Below are 21,727 nucleotides of genomic sequence, written 5' to 3'. Positions count from 1 at the left end.
CTTCAAAGCCTCTGCTGCCTTTGAAATGTAACACTGGCTTCCCCCCCCCCCCAGACCTGGGGAACACCACCCCCGCCCTGGGGCACATTTGGAACCAGAGCAGGAAGAAAATCAGTTATTCAGAAGTCGAGTTTGCACCCACAGGTTAGCCACACTCCTACGTTTGGCTACCTGAAGTGAAAAGCCAGAGAAGGGTTTCACCATCTTGCTTTTGGTGAAATAGGGACTTCTGGGTCAGGGTTGTGCCCACTCCCCAGAGAAAGTTAGCATATAGGGGTCATAGTCGCTCATTGGCTACTACCGTATATGCCCCTAAATGTCCCTAAATTGAGTATTTAGGGGTTCTCAAACACCAGATCCCCAGATTTAACTTCCTGGGAACTGAAGAGGACAAAGACAACATGGCGAGAACCAGGGAACTGCACAGAAACTGGCTCCAAGCCCTGCCTTGCTACTTAATAATTGGGAAGGCCTGACCATCCTTCATCTGTGCATCCTCCCTAACACTTGGAGGACTGCCCAGCACTTTGATAACCAGCGATCATCTACCTTGGAGTGGAGGAGCCATCCTCCTGTATCCGCAGGCACTGACTGCATCTGCCCTGTTCACTGTGGTGCTGGCGGTCGGGTCAGCTCCATCTCTGACTAGTTTCGAGATGCTAGACCCTCCAGGAGCTCCACTGCACTAATACCCTGAGTACCAGGGCCCTTGCACAAGCCAAGGCTTGTTTTGTGCCTGGACCAGACACCAAAGCTTTGGAAGACTTCCTGCATGTTGAGGGGCATCAGGACAGATGAGAACCACAACCTGAGTAGCCTTGCTGTCTTGTTTTTCTCCTTTCTGCAGATGTACCAACAAGTGTTAGAGCCTCGAACTCTAGTAGCCAGCCAAGCTCCGAGCTCCAGAGCCCGGGTCTACAACTTCTGACTGTGTCCCTGGGCCTATGGGTCCCAACGACCTGAGCCCCTTTTTGGGTTCACCCGAACTTGCCCCAAGTCCCCTTGATCTCCACGGTGTAGAGTTCCAGGCTACTATCCCGATCAGTCCTTCTGCACCCGGACACACCATGGCAGGTAAAAGGAAACTGCTGCTGGTACTTTGGACCTAGGCTCCCTAGCACCTTAAGTCCCAAAGGGTACCTCTGAAATGTGTTTACAATTACCTGTTTGCTATGTGTTTTCTCCCATTGGATATCATCGTAGCGTTCAAGGCTCATGCCTCAAAACCATTATTTGAACTATTTTTCTGTTATGTTCTAAAATGGATATCTCCGCTTGTACTTAAGTTATTTCAAAGATCTTGGTGTGTAAATTCTTATGAAAATCTACTCTTTTTTTATTTTTATAAAGTGTTCTCAAATGTCTTATCGAGTTTGTGAACCATTTATTGACTTTGTGTGTAACACTCCTCTCTGATAAGCCTAATGTGCTCGACCACACTACCTCAAATAGAGCACTTGAGATTATTAAAGTAAACCCTTTAAACCAATAAGGGTCTTCTAGACTTTTTGCATGGTGTGCCGTTGCATTGGCATCACTACATAAAAGCCAGTGTCCTAAAATGCGCATCCTGGTTCCTTATCCTCCAAATCTCAATGAACCCCAGGGATTCTGCCCATGTCGCCAGGGTTGAGGCCAGCTCCTGCCTGCTCCCCTCCTTAGTGTCGAGTAGCGGATGCAAACTTTTATTAAAGTCGCCCCCAACTACCAGTCCCCCTTCCAGAACTGAAGCTATGACTTTTGTCCAGTCAAAAATTGAGCACCTCTGTAGGGTGTGGGGGATATATAACGATCGCTGTCCACAACCTCCCATGTAGGGAGCCTGTGATATCCTATTGTCCCATGATGTCTGGGTTACCTCTGTAACCATGAGAGGGGATGTTTTGTGTGGGAGGATCGCCACCCCTGGCGAACGCTACATGATGCACTCGGTTAAACCCTTAGCGGGCCAGAAGTGAGTGTCTGTTACCTAGCAAGTGCGTTTGTAAGAGGACGGCTGGGGCCAGTTTGTTTATGCATCTGCCGAAGCATCGGAGTCCTTTTAACTTTGTCCAGCAGCCAATTGACATTCCAAGACACTATCTAATAGTGCATGATGTTATTTCCCTTAGGTATGGCAGATCATATGACTTACGTGCCCAGATTCCTAGGGTTGTGCCTAATGTGCAGTGTTGTGTGCCAACAAAAACTAAACAGAGGGTCCCCAACTTTGCTGCTTAACTGCCACCACCCAACACTTCAAAGCTGGAAGTAACTGTCGCCCTGAAAACAAACATTGTAAGGAAATGCCTCTTTTTTTTATTGTCACCCCCAAGTTTTTCAATTTATGATGCTGGTTTTTCAACTCTGAGGCCTGCTAACCAGATCCCAGTGCAAGTGCCCTGGCCCTAAAATGTATATCTAATTGGCTATACCAAGGTGGAAATGGTTAACTTACTTGTAAGTCCTTAGTAGATGGTAACATGTAAGTTAGAGAAATATCCTGGAGGTCTCCCAGCCCGCCATTGCGGACTGGTGGATCAGTCGTACAGTGCTAGCCTGACTGTGCTATTAAAAAGCAATCGCAAAGCCACCACTTCCCCTGAACTTGTGTATAATTCACCCCCATGGCAGGCCTACCAAGTCCTAAAGGCAGGGTGCAACATATGACACGGGCAGGACATATACTTTACATGCCCTGACAGTTAAACATGCAAAACTACAGTTTTGACTGTTGAAAGACTTGGTCGCCCAGTTGGTGAGTATAGGGTTACACACTGACCCCTCAGCTGTTCCAATTTGGCCGTGTAAATCCACATATACTGTATGCCCATGATTCTTAGTTTATTTTTTACATCCAGAAAAGATTTACGGAGGAGTTGTACCTTGGCTGTGTAATCAGGAAATAGCATAACTTTGGTGTCCGCACACCAGATATCTGAGAGGCGAAGTGCGTGCCTCAGGATGATGTCCTGGTCTACAAAGTTAAGCACCCGGATGATGACCGGTCTGGGCAGTGTCCCCGGAGGGGGCCTCTGGCCAGCGCTAGATGGTCTCTTTCTAATGTGAAGCCTGAGGAAATATTTGTGTCAGATATCCATCATTTGAACCAGTTAGTAACTGTTCCGAGCATAGGCACTCCCACCCTCTGGAAAACCCACTAGTTGCAGATTGTTCCCAGGCTGCCTGCCCTCCGTATCCTCAACTTAATGTTCAAGGTATAGCCGTCTGCTCCTGCAGCCAATTGATCCCTTTGCTGGATGTGCCTGCTACATCCTCCAGGGAGGAGACCAGTCCCTCTACCTCTGTGGTAGGGGCAGCCAGGTTACACAGGTCCAGGCAGAGGAGGGACACCTCCACCCGACCCCTCCAATTTTGTCATTTAGGTCCTTTTGACATTCTTTGTGTTTGGAGATTTATGACTGGAGAAAGCACTTCTTTTTGTGCCTGGGGTGGGCACTGTGTGCCCCATCTGATCCTCCGTCCACCAGTCCTGCTGAGGTTGCTGGCCTGGTGTATTTGTCAATCCGCTACTGCCCCGTGGCTGCCTTGTCCTTCACCTTCCTGATGGGTCGGAGTACCGCCACCCATACCCTGCTCTCAAACCGCCACCACTTTCTGGTCAGTCTGGATCAGTGTCTTCAGGTAATCAGAATTGATTTGCTCTCACTGGGCGGCAAGCACTGCTGCAGCGGCAGCGATCCTCCATGTAGGGCTCTTCTAAAAAGGCCCCGGTTCCAAGGGTCAGTCAGCCAAGCACCCCAACAGCCAGGGATGCAATCGGAAGGTGTCTCTGCCCCGAGTCCCTCACCATGAGCCTGACTCTGTGTCCCACCAAATGGAGATCCTCCCCTCCCCCCCCCCCCCACTCTATCCACTCCCCCCCCCCCCCCTTCCCCTCCCTCCAGAGCCCACCTCCCAGGTTGAGGCTCGCTGGCACACCTTCATCTGGGTTTCACTGCTCCTCACCTCCGAGACTCAGCAGGAGATAGCAGGGTCCGCCTTACAGATCTAGCCGCTGGTTACACCTCTTGTGGGTTAATGCAATGGTCGCAGCGCAAGTGTCCAGCAACCCTGGGGAAAGGAGAGAGCTCCCCCCACCCCTCCCAAAGATGATCAGCCCCTGCTCCCCAGGACTAGCTCAGGAAACACAAGGCAGCCTTGGGGTGTGGAGGAAGAGAAAGGAGTCACCACTCCTGCCCGTCCGGACCATTCCTCTCGGGTCTCTCATGGCTTTCGGTCCACTGCTGCGTGTGTTTCGGCGCTCTACTGAATTGAGTGTTACAGGAGCCCCACCGCTAGTGTTGACACGGCTCTGAGCTTCTTCTCCACTGAAAGCTGGTCTGCCCAGGCCCTGCGGAGCTGTTGACCTGGGCCTTCACAGGCGTGCACCAGCCCTCCGAGCAGGGGGATCCTCAGTGGCACATAAAGGGAGTTACATGGGGAGAAAAGGATGAAAGGTGGACGGCTGCTTGTTTTAAGAGTGCTGTCTGGCCGGATGATGCAGGAATCTTAAGGCCGGCTCTGAGCTCACTTAAAGTGCGGCTGCCATCTTATGCTACCAGCTGGTCTGCCTAGGCCCTCTGGAGCTCAGAGCACTATCGACCTGGGCCTTGATGGGTGTGCCAGCCCTCAGAGCAGGGGGATCCTCAGCGGCTAATAAAGGGAGCAACAAGGGGAAACAAGCATTGGCAATGTATTGGTTTTACCTATGTAATGAATAAAGAGCTGTTTTTAATCAATCATTGTCCGGCAGAAGGAAAGAGTTCCTGACAGTTAACATGGGAGTGGAGAGGATGTGACGCAGCGGCCAGAGCTGCTGACTCGAGAGTTGGGGATCCCGGTTCGAATCTTAGTGGCTCCACACAGCTTCCTGTGATTCTATGCAAATCACTTTATTTCTCCAGGTGATACATTGTTATATAAATATGCTGCAGGAGTAAAAGGCAAAACTATATGAAAATATAGTTCCACCAAAGCAGATGTTAACAGTATTTGGGCGGCGGGAAACTAATATGAGAAGCCGACAAGGAACACCCATTTTGGTAAATGCAAGAAAATATGCTACAGCCAATAGAAATGGAGGAAAGGTAAGTGGCACACACAGAAACCAATGAGAAGTCAGGAAAGAGAGGAGGGGGATGTTAGTCTCTAATATTCAAAACAATAGATGTCTGTGCAGACAAAGCCTAAAACGGATGAAAGGTGGACGGCTGCTTGTTTTATGAGTACTGGCCGGCCAGATAATGGGGGATTCTTAAGGCCGGCTTGGAGCTCGCTTAAAGTGCTGCTGCGATCTTATGCTAACAGCCCACACCTCTTCTCCCCCCCACCCCCAACTGGAAGATCTTAAACACACAGGGAGGTTGGACACATATATGTGTATAAAGCCACAATGCTATATACCCTTGTTTTCTCTGTATATTGTTGCCCCCACTGAAGAATTCAGCTTTTTTTTCACTGATTTAAGAAGGCTGGCGCTACGATTCTGTTTGTAAGCAGTGTGTCTGCACAGAGCATTCTCTCCTTATTTTTGGTCCCCTTGTTGTTTTTTAATCTTATTAATCATCTGGAAAATGCTCTTTCGCTTACAATTTTTATTCATATAAGCTGATTTATACAAAATACCTCACAGGACCAGCAAACCCACTATCCAATTTCCATGGCCAAAGCTTTCACAAGGTGGGGGGGAAGGGGGGGGAGCAGCCTGAGCTCTTTGCCCTAGGCCCCGCTGTCACTTCTGAATGTCTTTACACACTTAACCTGCTTTAATGATATAATCATCCAGGAGGTAAGGTCAACCAGTAATAGATGAAACCATATTTTGGTGCAGAATATGTCCCAGACATGGTTTTCCTTTTGAACGTGGTCCGTGTGTAGTAGTGAGGGACCTCGCATGTCTTTAGGGACCCGAGCACAAAATCTCCTGACCGACCTGACCATGGAGGTCACTGTCACTGCAGTCTTTGGTGTCTCGACATCTTTCATTTTGTATGTACTTGCCTCTTTCTGCGGACCCCCATAAATGTACTTGTAGGCGAACAGTGGAGATTAGCTTGTTAGGTCTCGACTGAGCCAGCGCATGCGCTGCTCTGGCGAGGCATTTAGCAGCTGCTTCAAAAGTGCTACCTTGCCGGCCACAAGCGCGTGCGACGTACACAGCACTTTTCCCGTCGCGCGCGCACCACTCACGTCACCATTCGCGGGTTTTTTATTTCATTTTTGCGAGCACAGAGCACGTCATCGTGATCACTTTCGCTTTCACAGTGATCGCGATGACATTCACGGCCGCGCGGCGTTACTTTTACGGCCACACGGCCAATGCTGGTTTCTTCTGTCTGTATTCTCGACTGGCTAAGAGCCATGGCACCCGAAGAGTGGAAACAGAGACACTCCTACCTAGTTATTTCAAAAGGTGCCGAGAGGTAAACTGAGATTTCACTTTCACTTATAAGCCTGGGACCAGAGATAACAGAAGAACTTGCATGAGCCAACTGATCTACTTATATTATACACTGAGGCTTGCTGCATACACATTGAAGGTCGAGTTGCAGATACATTAATTTTACTGGCTCTGCTTCTACTGATAACACTATCATGACTTTGCCCCACCCCCTTGACTCCTCCTCCTGTGTTGTGACGCCACATCCTCTTTATCCCATCCAGTAGGAGTAAATGTTTTCATTTTCCATTACTGACCACGGTGCTTAATTTGTAAAAACAAAAAATACATAAAAATTGCCATTGTCAGGAGGCCACTGCATCCTGCACCACCCCTACCAGTGCTACCAATGTCCGTACCAATGCAACTTCTAACCATCACACTCCTTCCTGCAAGTGTGAGAATTGAGACTATTCAAGGCCCCCAAAGCTATAAGAAAGGCTTGGGCAGCAGCCATTCGTCATTTTCAATACATATGGGATCAATAAACAACTGTTATGCACATCCCTAAATTCGACAAACAGTGCACCATGTGGTAGACTGTCGTACGTGTCGGTGTTGATAATTAAGTGCGGCACCTAGAACCGGAAACTACCTGCTCAAATTAAGCACTGTCTGACCCTCATTATTACCATTTATCTTTGGTCATGATCGAATATTTTTTGTTTGAACTGTTCAGGATCTTGGAGATTTAGAGTTGGGTTTATTTAGAGTTTGATGATCAGTCTGCGAGGACACAGGAGAGATTTACTCTGGAGCCCTTGCAAGACAAAGACCATCATATTTAGAGATCTTTGTCAAGCAGGTGGAGATCTCTATGCCATCAGCAGAGGTGCCATTGTAGCAGCTCCATAGAAGGAGCTGAAAGCTTCCTGAACCATGGCCATGTCTAATGTGGCAGCTCAAAAAAGTTTGTGGTGCTTCAAAATAAAGTATCCAAAACTGGGGGCTATTTTTTTTTTTTATAAAATACAAATGTCCCTGACATGCTGGGAGTCTTCTCCCAATATGTGGTGGTCATGTTTTTTGCTTTCGTGTTCGGGAAAGCCAAGCTTTCTTTGGTGAAAGCCAAACAGGAAAAATAGCAGCATATGCTACTTCAGGGCAGGCAGACAGGGTGGAGGAGTACCCTGTCTGCCAAAGTCTGAATAAGCCTCTCAGAATGTAACTCTCATGTCTTGCTCTTTGAATGTTCATTGAACCCATAGGTGTCTCTGGGGTGCACATAGCTCAAAACATACTACCAGAAAGAATGATCCTCCATCGGTCCCTCCCTCTCAACCAGGAGCTCCTAATACATTATGTAAACATCTGTGGTCCTGCTGCCTTTTGCTTCTGCCTCAATGAACAGAGACAACTCTTGGAAGTTAGTCACATACTGTCAGACGTGTGGGGGATATTTACTGGTATCTGCAGTTGAGGAGGAGTAGCACTTATGTTGTCATATTAGTTATGGGAGGTTAGGAGTGCTTCAGCTCACCTGATGCGCTGTACAGATAAAAAATACTTGAAATTCCTTGGTAGTTCATTCATTAGACACTCCCGTCTGGACAAGAGTAGCACCCTAACGGTTGGTATCCTCGTATACCCTACACATGACCACTAACACAACAACTCCAAAAGTTCAAAACACTGCTGCTCATGTTATATTCGGTTTATAAGCTTGCTTGTATTCAAATGTCTAGTATGTTCTGCCTGCACTTACCTTCAGGCCAAGATCTAACACTAACAGCTCTCCTACCGTCTCCAATCTGATCAGGCAAACCGAAGTGCAGAAGCAGGGGGTACACACTTCTCCAATAAGGACTCCTGCCTACATTAGGATTGCCATGAAGCTCTACGTTTGCTCCCAGACTTCTGCTAACCAGAGCAAAACTAACAAGCACTGGCAAAGCCAATAGGTCCCATCTAGCAAAGCCATTAGCCCACCTTTCAGCTTTGCCAGTACTCATTGCAGATACTGAATAACATCAGGGAAAAGAAAAGCAATCCTTTGTTTCTGATGTTGAAGCGCATCGGCAAAGAAAAAACAGAATGGACGAGCAACATGAGGCCTTTCAAGGATGGCAAGCACCCACCTTGGAGCGGAAAATGAAAAAACACAAATTGTTTCTGCGCAAGCTTAATATAAAGATAGGTGAAGCCTAGCAGCAAATTGAATCTATCGGGTTCTTCCAAACAAAGTTTAGCCAAAAAAGGGGCAGGTAAGCAAAGGAGGAACGGTAGGTAGCAACTGAATGTCGAACAACAAATTAAAGCAGGATGGAGCAGGGGAGTAACAGAGGATCAATAAAGGGACTCGGGTTGCACATTGCACACACTGCGCTGGCAGCAGTACAATTACAGACTTTTCCGGATTGCATCCATTGCACTGATGAAATGATGCTGCAACACCCCTACTGCTATTCTGACCAGCCCAAAATAATACTGGTCCACGGGCGAAAATGTAATTTGTGGACTTCTGAGGTAACGCAAATGTGCACCACTGCAATTTATATAATCTGGAATCCTTCTGCAATTTATATCCTCAGGAATCATCGTGCAAAATTGCACTGGTAATCAAGAGACTAGTGAACTGAGCTGTCTCTAGAAAAAACCCTATATCCCAACTGCTCACACCCAGCCTCCTGTCCACAAAGAATATACTTAAGAGCTTTCACTGTTGTTGGCGGGTCTGATGCGCTCTCTGTAGCATCTGGCCAGAAAGGAGCAGCTGGGGAGGGAGGAAGGAAAGAAGATAGGATGTGAAAAGAATCCCATTTCTGAACTGGGCTGCTGGCAGGATGCTGTTAATCTTGGGATCAGTTCATTTCTACATAGATTTTTTGATTTCTTTGAAAACTAGCATTGGCATAGCCAATAGGTCTCGCCTTTGGGGCCTTATAAGTGTTTAACCGTGCAACAGTTAATGTTGTTGCACCAAGGATATTGTGCTGCATAACTAAATACTTATAAGGTCCCAAAAGCGAGACCTATTGGCTATGCCAATGCTTGTTTAACCTGCTGCTCTGCTTGTGAAGAGATAGCTGCAACACTGCATTGGGCTCATATATATATATATTTTTACCAAAGTCCCAGCTCCCGCTGCATCTGTCTCTTTAGAACTCACCATAATAAAAGCAAACCTGCAGATCGAGTGACTCCCTTAGAACCTGGCAGTTGCTTTACTCTTTGTTTTGGGTATGTCTCTGCTGGCTTTAACCCCTTCCATGCCCATGACGGAACGGTTCCGTCATGAGCATCGGTTGCGCTGTGCTCATGACGGAACCGTTCCGTCATGGCCCCGCCCGCGCTCGAACCCTTCAGCACCGCGGGGGACTTCCCGCCGCGCTGAAGGGGTTAAAATAATCCTTTAATCACCTGTTTTTATTCATTCCAAACAAATAAAACACCCTAATCTTTGGAGCTACTGTTCTTGATCTTTTTTCTATGAAAGACAGACCTTTTGTTTTTCTAAATAACTGGTTGGACAACTTTCTGTTGGGTCAAAGTATTTGTGGTATTTCTTAATCCATTGTGCAGTATTTGTTTACAAATTGTATTTTGTTTTGTGATGAGACGTCTGTTCCATTGGAAATGTAGAATACAATTTAAAACATTCTACCATCAGTGGGTGGAATGTTCTAATAAAATGATAGCTCCTTCTCCTTTGGACTACAGCAGTTCTTAAAGGCTTTTATTGTTATGGGCCCTTGCGTGCGGGTAGGGCATTTAAGTCTGCTTCAGGGTCTTTAACAACCATTATAGCAGCAGGTGATAATGCTATATTATAACAATTCTGCATCTGTCTCTGCAGTTGTTAACAGCCCACTCCCTCTTTATAGATCTTCACCAGTGTCTTGGGCCCAGGGCTTTAAGTGTGGTGGATCTTGCCAGTACTCAGCACTGGCAGTAATAAAAATGGACATTGAAGTGGGTCTCATCAGGCTCTATATTAATGTCCTTAAATGTATAAGCAGTGTTATTTTTCTGTTCCTGATCATTTTTGTAATGTGATTAGCGTTTATTTTAGAGTATTTTAGAAATCTAAAATCTCTATTTCTCTGCAAATGGCATCACAAAGCAGTGCTCATCATTGTTAACCAAGTTCCTACACGCCAAAGTAGACATCTTACCAAAGAACTGATGTGATCTTACTTCATATATAGAAGTTGTATAATAACGCAGTGCCCTTATTTTAGCAACATACGTTTGATGAAATGTGTTATTATGGTGTACGCGCTAACCCAACAAGCTACCTTACCTTTATAGTAAAGCACAAGCAATAGATGCAGCCTTTCTGGAGAATTCATGAATTGATGGTCACATGTATACCAATAGTTATTACGATTCCAAGGGGAAAGAGGTACCCAGCTAAACCTTCCATCATTCAGAGGTTGATAAATTGTGCCATTAAATTGGCTAATAATAATACCTGTTATTTAAAACACTTGTAATTGAAACAAAAAACCACTTAAGTGCTTTACAAAAAATATTATTAAAGTGGCTTTTTAAAATACAGTCTAAATAAGCTAAATTATTACTCCATCTTTCACAGATCTATTACTGGATTCATTGCAACTCTGTCAACACACTCAACCTGCTGTGGAATATTACAAACAATGTCAGATTGAGGACTATGGGTTTATTTCAAAGGTAATATGAACTATATTTTTAATAAGTTAGGCAAAAATATTTAGCCTTAGGAACATGTACTTCCTACAGCAGTCTTTGTGCATAGTCTCCTCTTAAGCACAAGCACGATTTCAAAAAGTTCAACTTTGCGTTAAATACTCGAGAATGCATCTAAAATTGGAATTACCCATCCTTCTGGCTCTGTAAGTGGGTGTTTTTATCTCTGCTGTGTTTTAAAAATATTTTAAATGTTTCATTCTGAGGCCAGGACAGAATTGTGATGCTCTGGTCGGATCACATAGTGCCCCTGGAAGTGTCATGTGATCAGGAACTTTTTCAAGATGGCCAAACGGTAAGTAGCTTTGTATCTACCTCCTCCAAGTCAACCACAAATTCTCCACACAGACTCCGTACTCAACAACATGGGGTTGCAGTGTTTTTCACATCGTGCCACAAACCTCACTTCTCGTCAATCTACTGGTATTCTTCTGATTTTGTCTCTTGTTTGCCTGCATGTCAGCAGAGGCTTGCGTCCTGGCTCCCAGTTCTCCAGCTGAACTGAGAAGAGATAAGCTATTCGGCAGAGGCTCATGGGTACTGAGGTTAGAGAGGGTAATGAGTGGCTTTGAGCTGGGCTGCTGGCTTAACAGGGCTCTTGGGTGACACCAACCCTTCTCCTTGCTTTGAGCCCAATCTCCGACTGTGTGCCGAAGGCCTTCTCCGATCCCCGCTTTGGAACTATGCTGGGTAGAGCAGTGGTTCATCAACATGTGTTTTGTGTGTTTATCTTTCTGAGAGGTGGGTTTTTTTTTGGGACCACTCAATAACTGCTCATGTACACGCCATGTTCCGCCCAGTGGCAATTTTGTCTCCATTTCGCTGGTTTGACCATGTCACTTTTGCTCCCATGTCAGTGCTGCCGTGGAGGGTGACCCTCCTGGGCGAGCAGGAACTTTTAGGGGTATTTTGGTCTCTCCTCATTGGCCAGTGACTAGGCCTATCAGGAGCTTTGCCTCTCCAAGTGCTTTCTATTGCAGGCCATTCAAATGCAAACCACAACAGCTGGAAATCGAGCAACCTTGACTCTAAATCAGTCATACTTCTCTCAGATATGTCTAGTACAGTTCGGAATAGCAGCGGGCATCGTGGATGAAGCTACATCTGCTCACATTTTCGTTCATTACGAACCGAGGCAGTCGACTGTTCCGTTAAATCTCTCAGAATCCACTGCAACCATTATTTATATCCTGCACCGGTTTATGCAATCAAGGACATTTAAAGTTGGCCTCCATCTTAAAGTGACATGTTGTCTGCTGCGTTCCTCTGCTCATCAACAGAGCCTCACTGTCTCCCTCTGAGCCCACTGATGAACCCCAGAATTAAGACTTAATCTCAACACGACTTCAGTGTCACCTCTGGAAATTTGGCAACAATTGGACATCCTGACATTAACTCCCATCAGAGGCAGTTCGAGCCTTAATGCCGCAACCGCAGTTGTAACCTGTGGTGTAAGGCACCAGACAAAGCATGTTAAGAGCTCTAGTGGTTACGTAAGTGCGACGTAGCAGCAACTAGGAGTGAATTTGAGAATTGTACCTGGTGAGTGCTTTTGGTTAGCCTACTTTGCTCCTTGGTTACAGTTCTCGTGACGCTGGCTAACGGGCAAACCGTGAAGTATTCAGCAAGGATTACACTTGCACAGTCGAGCATACAACATTAAGAGAAAACACTGTGCTGATGCATCGCATACTCAAAGGTAAAGAGTGATGCAAGCATTCATGAATGAGAGGGTAAGAGTAAGTGACCAATTTTGGTGCCTATTTTCACTGTTTACAGTTATTGAGAAACAGGATTACCTTACTGGAATTTTTCACTTACTTTGGTATTTAAGGGGGACCTACATGGTTAAAGCTCTAACATAGCACAACTGGTATGTTTTCTTTATTTGGATTACCTTATTTTCTCATATGTTCCGTGTAAGCCATTGTCCTTTTCCCTATGCTTGCATGAGCACGTTGCAGACTGTCCTCTGCTTTGCGCACGTTACTCTACAAACATATTTTGCCTTGTCCCACACTGTACTTTCACACAGACTCTGCTGTTTTTTTTGTTCTGTTCTTTCCTGGGATTTCGTCTGAACACTGTAGATAAGGTCGAACAACAATGCCCATTGTTATTCTGTTCTCCCTAGCGCCTAGACAAATCATGCAAATGCAGCTGTTTGGGAACATGTACTTTGTCAAATAGGTATGCACAGATGGGTAACGCACACTTGGAGAGGAACCTTTCCAGGTAAAAGATCGTGACCGCACCTGAGATGTAGAACTTTCATCTGTGTATGCTAAGGTACCGGATCTGCTGCTAACACTCAGATTCTAATATATAATAATTTTACTTCTGTAGAAGGGGAGAGAGGTTAGGATACATTGTCGTGTATGACGGCTCCCTTTATGATTTACGGACTACTTGCTATGATAACTGTATTTGTTCTAGGCATTTTCCTGCTTGTGGCACGTATACTGGATACTAAAGCACGGTAGTTAAAATAAACATTTTAAACGTTCCTCGTGTCTCTGTCAGAACTTATTGTGGACTAGTGTGAGAGCGAAAGGGTGTGTCCTGCAACCGCGATTCCTGAGAAGGTCGTGAGTGTTGTTTTGGGATGTCTAATCACTTGTTCCTCTGTGAGTGAGTAGGAGGGCAAGTGAGACATTATAGCTAGTCCGTCCTGGGCTCATGGGTATTCAGGTGGTAGAATGACTCCGTCCCTGCCTACTAAGGTTCTTGATCCCAAGCATAGTTCTGTGACTCCGCAGAATCACTGCAACAATTTTTTTTATTTTTGTTCCTAGTGAGTATGTGTTGATGGGTGCTTGTGTTTTTTCATTCTCTTCATCCCACAGTTTCATTGAAGGGATTTATGCAAGTCCTGCTTTCCTATGCTAGCACCTCTCACCTCTCTTCTAAGGTTAGGCTGGCATTCAATTGGCCTCCTGCTCAGGTGCATTGCAGGGACGTCCATTCAGGCCTTCACACCTGTTAACGCAGCTGCTCTCACTGATTGGCTTTCTCTACTACTTAACCTCCCTGTCCGGGACTACAGACTGGAGTTCAGGGCAGGGAAAGAGACATAAACTTATCTTTCTGTAGTATCTTCCCTATTGGTACCTCTTAGGGCTTGTAAAGTGCGAGGTGCCAGAACCTTGCCCCTATTAGTTCTCCATTCATACTCTCATTATCTGTAAATCTAGCTACAATTCTCTGAAAGAACTGCTAACTAAAGCATAAGCCTCCTGTCCGAAGAAGCATCCACTCTTATTGGCTGCAGCATCTCTGGTTGGATGGATCCCATTTACCTACTGCTGTGGTTCTCTTTAGTTATCATTGGATTGCAACATCTCCACTTCGGTGGGGCCCTGTACTATGGATGTCTGTAGTAATTTGTGGTCTACTGCATCTCCACTTCTGGGTGGATAACATAGTCCTACTGTGCAACTTCTGTGGTTATCCTTAGCTACAACATCTACACTTTTAACTGGACCCCATAGACCTGCTACTGTGGTTGTCGTACATGTGAACTGGTAGCTAGCACCCACTATTGAAGAATGATCCGGCTTTTAAGTATCTGAGCACCTACTGCTATAGGCAAGGACATCACACCATGAAAATATAAGAAGGATCTGGTGGCAAAGCTTCTGCCGCCCCAGAACTACCCAACATCACCAGCAGTTCCTTGGTAACAAGGATTCCACTACTCTGAAATTTAACCCCTTAGCTGATAAGCCCTTTCCCTCTACAACGCTAAGACTTTATTCCTTTTGTTGCTATTTGGGGTAGTTTGCACTTAGTCCTCCATAAAAGATTTTCCTCATAAGGTATCCACGCTGTGAGAAGCTGGCTTGGTATGTGGTGCACACTTATGTAAGTGGGCACCCTGCACCAATCCAGACAACCCTTATGGTGATGTTAGTGGTCTTAGACAACCTTAGAAGGTTCTCTAAGTGGTAGCTGTGGAGAGCAGCTTTCAGGCTTAGTCCAGAAGGAGTGTAAAGCCACTTGTTGTACCAGAACATAATCTTATTGATATAGATTAAGTAAAAAAGAACCACTCAGTGTATTTATAAAAACATGTATTTATTATAGAACACTCATTAACACATACCGATCTCTCCTAGCCAGAGATACACACAGGCACACAATACTTTTCAATAGAAACAGGTTGGTAGAACAGTTACACAGTGGTCGCCAGGGGGAGACCAAACCATATACTAAAATAGTGGTATCCGAACCACGACTCGAGTCAAGACTATACCCAGAAGATGTAGAAATGCCGGGGACCCACGGAACCACCCGAGGTAAGTAAACAGGAACCCCACAGAGACCATGTGCAGAGTGGGTACACAACCGCAGGCTTTATATAAGTCGCGGTTGCAATTTTAACAAAGCAGGACCCTTCTCAGTGGACCCTGAAGAGACCTCTTGGAAGACAGAAGGTTGGAGAGCCACCCCACCCGTGGATACGCTAGGAACCAGGATACCTACACCAGGGAAGCCGGGTGCATAGGTGTGAAGTGTTGTCAGAAACCGCCATCGAACTTAATGGAGGACCTCAGGAAGATGCCGCTGCTGGAGAAGGTGAAAGTGTCCGATGGAACCCGAAGGTGAATTCAAGACAGAAGTACCTGCAAGCAGAAATGAAAGAGTCTATGCCACTCAGGAGTGACCAGGAGGCATGGAAGACTAATGCCCACCAATGTCGGGTGCTGCCGGAGAGCTGACGATGGCGTTGGAGTTGCAGCTATGCGGACCAGGTGACGCTGTGGAAAACCAAGAGCTGTCGGGACCAGCAAGGTCCAGGTGACTCACCACAAGCAGGGGAGTCAGAGCAGGCCCTGAGCAATCAGGGAGGCCTGCTGAAATCAAAGACCCCCAAGAGGACCCACAGGCCAGAGGCAATGGAGTCTCAAGAGGACCTCTAGCAGCTCACCAAAGATGCAAACCCACGATGCAAGTGATGCGATGAGGACGAAGATCTTGGTCACAGGAGATGCTTGAGGTTGCGGTTAGTTGGAGCCCGACGATCTTGTTGGAAGTAAGCCAACAGGCTTTTGCAACAGCAAGTCAGCAAGGTGCACAGGGGTTCGGTTCCTGCGACTCCGACTAGGGATACTGGCCTCAAACTTGGTGAGAGGACTGGACAGTCATCGAGGGATGTGAATAACCACCAACTGTGTTGCTGAGCCTTTCGGAGTCCGTGGGAACCCAGGATCAGCAGACCAGTCAGTGTAGTTGCGGTGCCTGCAGATGCCGGGACGTGACTCCTTCACTTCAAAGGAGATTCCTTCAGGTGTCTTGATGTCCACAGGTCTTGGAAGGTTCCTGTATGGAGCACAGGCACGGACATTGCAGCAGTCTAGCAGGGCGACGAGACCAGGAGCAGCAGTAGTCTTCCCAATTGCAGTCTTTTTTTTAAAAAACATTTTTATTAACTGTTTTCTCAATTGACCATAAATGACAGTAGTTGCAGTCTTGATGCCCAGAGCGAACTCCAGCAGAGTCCAGAGTGCCCAGACGGTGGAAGAAGTGGTATCTTGAAATGAATCCTGTCCCAGGATGAATCTAGGGACCCATCCTCAGGTAAGCCTTTAAGTACACCAAGGAAAGGGTTGGGATGATTCAGGGTTCCCTCCCAGGGAAGGGGTCGGACATTCAGGAGGATACTCCCATGTCCTTTGTCCAGTTTCACGCCAGAGCGGTAGCCATCGGCTCCCTGAGCTGGTTTGAACTGGACTATGCAAAGAGGGCACCAAGTGTGCCCTTCCAGCTGACTGAGTGGTGCTAGCAAGGGTTCCTACCTGGCCCCAATACACTAAACCCTGTCCGGGAGGTGGTCACACCACCCTGTGACAGGATGCCTATTGTTCTGCCCTCCTGCTTGAGCTTGACTCAGCAGCAGGAGGGCAGAATTGTCTCTGGTCGGCAGCTGCCATGTTGTGCTGTCCGGGTCTAGAAGGCTGGTACCGGGAGCACTGAGGGCCTTCCAGAGGAGCTTTACAGTGCATGGAATCCTACCTCCACACCGCTGGTGTGGGGGTATGATTCCAACATGTTTGATACCAATTATGACCGGGTTCATTACAGCCAGTTTAGAGATTATCGTCTAATGACACATGGCCACTCTATGTATCGTAATGTCTGATGCACTTAAAACCCAGGAGAATGGACTCTGAAGGTTGTAGGGATGTCCTGCTCATGCAGGGGCGCCCTCACACTTGGAACCGAGCACCCTGCCTGCAGCATCGAAAGGCCTGCTTTACGGGTGACATAGGTATTAAGTGCAGTGACCTTAGTAATAATAATAATAATAATAATAATCTTTATTTAGATATAACACAGATATCTTTAAAAGCATTTACAAAATTCACAGTTAAAAAGAGCACCTACTGGTTTAAAATACGATACACTGTTATATGTTACGCTAACTGTAAAAATACAACATGCATATTAAAAACAAGGCAGTGTTCTGTGGAATGGGATTGGGAGTATTGATCTATCAATTTGCAGAGCATGATAAACATTTCATTTCTTCTCTAAAATTTTTATTAACAAGTCCTGTTTTGCATAAAATAATGATATGCTTGTTGAATAAAAGTTATTAGACCCAGATTTAAGTCTTTATTTTCAGGGTTCAGGGCCACTATAATGGCTTGCCTACATGTCCGAACACCCATCCTATTCCACTCTACTTTAAGTTTGCACTTGCGTCGGGGATTAAAAGCTGGGCAAAGACAAACTACATGTAGCAGGGTTTCGGTTGTCTTGCCGCACCCTCTGCAAATTACATTTTCCGCCATACGCCGCCAGGGGGGCAGATCTTGCAAAAAGCGCCAGTCACCCATCCTGATTGCCATGAAGCTACGTTTTAAATACAGTGAGTATGTGCAAGACAGATAAGTTGCAGGGGCTAGCCGTCTGTAAGAATTTACAAGAGCCCAAGCATGACTACGTTTGGTAAAGAGTGCCTTATCCATTGTGAGGGAGCTCATTCTCACACATTTTTTGATGGCAGTTTTGAATGCTGCCCGGCTGGGGTTGAGGGCCCATAGCTCACTCGCCGACATTTGATGGATATAGTCCTTGAAGAGACAGCCAAACGTACCTCCAGGGTTTTTCTGGCTGATTTCCAGCCAGACCAAAGATTCTAGTGTGCCTGAGTCCGCTTGTCTTAGTTTGTGGCAAAGATTTAGGTATGTGCCAATGTTAGAAACATTATAATTCAATATCCCCAGCTCAAGTCTTACCTGAGCTGGAGATGCGGAGTTTGGCAAGTGGAGTACCTTTTTGTAAATTTTGGTTGTATGTTGATTTAAGACAGTGTTCAGCTTGCCCCTGAATATCTCTATGCCATATGATAGGGTGGGGCCGATTTTTGCTCTCAGAACTTCTAAAAGTGGTAAAAGAGTTGGACCAGAGATATTTTTTGAGAGTTTTGCTAGTGATACAGCAAGGGTTATGGCTTTTACTGTGAGCTCGTTACGGTGTTTAGTAAGATTACCCCTAGAGTCCAAGTGGACACCTAGGTACTTATATGAATGACCTATGACGAGGCTTGTATTATTATATGACCAACCTCCAACAATGCGCCGTTTCCGACCAAATGGGACTACTTGTGTTTTCTTTAAATTGACCTCTAGTTGGTTCATGGTCGTATAGGTGTACAGTTTGTCAAGGAGCCTTTGCAGCCCGACCCTAGTGAGGCTAAAGAGAACCAGGTCGTCGGCATATAAGAGATTACTTAATGCCATTCCTCCTACCTTTGGGGGGTGGCTATTAGTATCGTCCAGTGAGGCTGACAAATCCGCTATAAACAGATTGAAAAGCATTGGGGCCAGCACGCATCCCTGCTTCACACCTCTTGATGTCCAGATTTTCCGAGAGAGATGCGTGCCGGACCCCAACTTCACCCTAACCCAGGTTCTGGAGTAAAGTTGTATGATTGCCTCCAGAAGTTTGTCCGGGATCCCCCATTTCCTCAGCTTTTCCCATAAAGCAGCCCTCGGAACCCTATCAAACGCTGCTTTAAAGTCGACAAAGCAACAGAACACCGATCTAGATGTGAAGAGTGCTTTATCGACAATAGTTGACAGTGCTAATAGGTTGGTCATTGTCCCAGAATTGGCGATAAAGCCTGTTTGGCTAATTGGAATCAATTTGTGTGCCTTTGCCCATATCCTCAACTCCTCCAGCGGGAGACCCGCATAATGTTTCGCCTCAATGTCCAGGAGTGCAATAAGTCTATAATTGTTGGGGGAGGCACGGGAACCAGATTTATAGATAGGTTGAATTATTGCGCCCTGCCATGAGTCTGGGATTGTTGCAGTTCTCAGGGCAAAGTTAAAGAGATTTGACAATGGGCCTGACCAGAAAGCCACGTCAGATTTAAACAAATTCTGTGGGAGGCCATTTGGGCCCGGAGCTCCATCTGATCTGGCTTTTGACACAGCCGTGGCGACCCTTTCTTGTGACAACTGGAGATCCTCGTTATCTATAAGGTTGCTCTGCTTTATGTTGTAATCTGTTGCTTTCTCTCTTGCGGGACTCTCTCCTGTTGCTCCCAAGCATTCTGGGTGACTGAAATGGTCAGTAAGGAAGGTGACCCAGTCTGATTCTTGAATGTTGGCAGATCCAAAACTCAATGTACTTGAATTGGACTGGTTGATTAGGGCCCAAAATTTTCGTGAGTTTCGGCTCTTGCTTTCATACACTAACTTACACCAAAATTGGTTGTCATGTGTCCGTTTATCTTTTGTGGTCGCCAACCTAAATGACTTTTGAGCTACTTGGTACCGTTTTAAGCATTCGCTGTTCCCTGGAGCTTTTGCCAGCAGTCGTAAGGCTTTATTTCTAGCTTTCTTAAGTTGCTTCGACTGATGTGAAAGCGCGAACTGGCGCGGGAGAGATCTCCTTGAGGATTGATGTTTTTTTGGAAAAAGGTTAATCAGATGAGCGCAGAGCTTTGACCATGTCACTATCGGGGAGGCTTCCTGGTCACATCTGCCTCTTATCAGCTCCATGCTTACTTGAAGGATCTGCGGACTGATGTCTTCGCTCCATCTGAGGCGCTTGAGGTTTTCGGAGTATATTCCCCTGCTAGTTGAAGGTGCAGGTTTATGCTTCACCGGATTTGTTTTGAAGGTTATGACCTGAGGCCGATGATCGCTTTCAGTTCGTGGGTGAATGCAAAAGCTGACCAAACATTGGAGCAGAGCTGAATTGCAGATGGAATAATCCAGATAGGAACGTTTATTTCCATTTGTCCAGGTCCAGTTGGGGGGCGTATCACTCTCTGATCTTCCGTTTATAACCAGGTAGCCTGCGCTATAAAAACGCATCGCACAGAGGTGTCCCAAGCCACAATAGGCTTGATTTGCCGGTTTGATTTGTGACTCTGCCTCGTTCAGGGAGAATAGAAAGGGCCCCTCAATTTCTGCTAGTTGCCCCTGAAATAGATTGGTGTTAAAATCCCCAGTAACAATACAGTCCGAGTGAGGGTGCTCCACAGCTAGGTCGCTCATAATTTCCGTTAGTTGTACCAGGTGTGATTTTTTTGTGCGTGTATTTGGGTTGATATACACGTTTAAGAGGATGAGTGAGCGTTGTTCCCGCCAGGAATTGATTTTAACCCCAAGCAGCCAGTCTTCATCCAATTTTAATTGTGTTATCTGGCCTTTTAGATTAATTGATATATATATTGACATACCACCTTTTGAGTGACCATACCTGCTGTCCCTCAGTGCTGGTTTCCATAGCTCGATATAACCTGTGACGGGGTAGCCTTGTGAGGCCCAAGTTTCCTGCAGAGCTATTACAGCGTGCTTACAAATGAAAGAATAAGTTTCTGGGTTCCTAATTTTCTGTTGCAGTCCAGTGATGTTCCAGGAGCAAATTAAGAAGATGGGATCTACTTGCGGGTTGTGCCCCATTGCCGATAGGGATGCTTGAGTGCTTATATTTTCCAAAGGTGTGAGAGTTTGACCCATAGGCTCTGCACCTTGAGGTCATTCTACTCTTTTTGATGATAAGATGGCTGGGAGCCAACTCCAGCCTTGATGAGAATCATCGTTAGAGATCGCATTTAAAGTCAGATTGTCACGTGCTTCAGGTCCTGACGCATTTTTTAGAATCGAGAATGGTCTGAGACGGGGCTCGGATTGTAAGGTTCCGGCTCTTTTTGGTGGCGTTTGCTGGTTTAATAAAGCTGGGGGGTACCCTGGGGTGGAATATGGATAAACTTGAATGCCCCAACCCCGCAGGATTGCCTTGTGATCCAGAAATACCCCTGCCCAGTAGGCCGACTTAAAAGCTACCAGTGTAACCTCAGATGGTTGTGTGCCTCTTGGTGGAAGGAATTCAATGGATTCTATGTCATCCGTAGCCAAGCCTGCAAACCCCGGAGTTCCATCCACTAATTTAATTATATTAGATCTATTGAGGATGTCTTGCCTGCCTTTTGATTTATAGTCTGGGGCTAGTATAATATGAGAAAGTTTGGGGTCGCATTTGTCCTTTTTGCTGCATGAACTTTGAGTTGACTTATTTGTGTTGTTAAGAGTCGGGCCTGCGTCGAGATCCTGCTCCTGTGGCGGCTGGTATTGAGGGTCCTTCCTCAAGGACTGACTATTAGTAGGCAGA

General features: G+C 46.2%; 1 protein-coding gene across 2 annotated transcripts in view; it reads left to right on the top strand.

The window, feature by feature from the left end:
- Positions 1-21,727, top strand: part of KNTC1 (kinetochore associated 1) — a 1,031,844-nt gene that overhangs the window by 326,884 nt on the left and 683,233 nt on the right. For both annotated transcript variants that reach the window (XM_085636469.1, XM_085636468.1), the window contains exon 36: positions 10,959-11,056. In XM_085636469.1, the coding sequence (XP_085492595.1) occupies positions 10,959-11,056 (98 nt within the window). The remainder of the gene's footprint in view (positions 1-10,958; positions 11,057-21,727) is intronic.

Source organism: Triturus cristatus, chromosome 11 (genome assembly GCF_964204655.1).
Source record: "Triturus cristatus chromosome 11, aTriCri1.1, whole genome shotgun sequence".
NCBI classification, from domain to species: Eukaryota; Metazoa; Chordata; class Amphibia; order Caudata; family Salamandridae; genus Triturus; species Triturus cristatus.
This window is presented reverse-complemented; position numbering and strand designations above follow the sequence as displayed.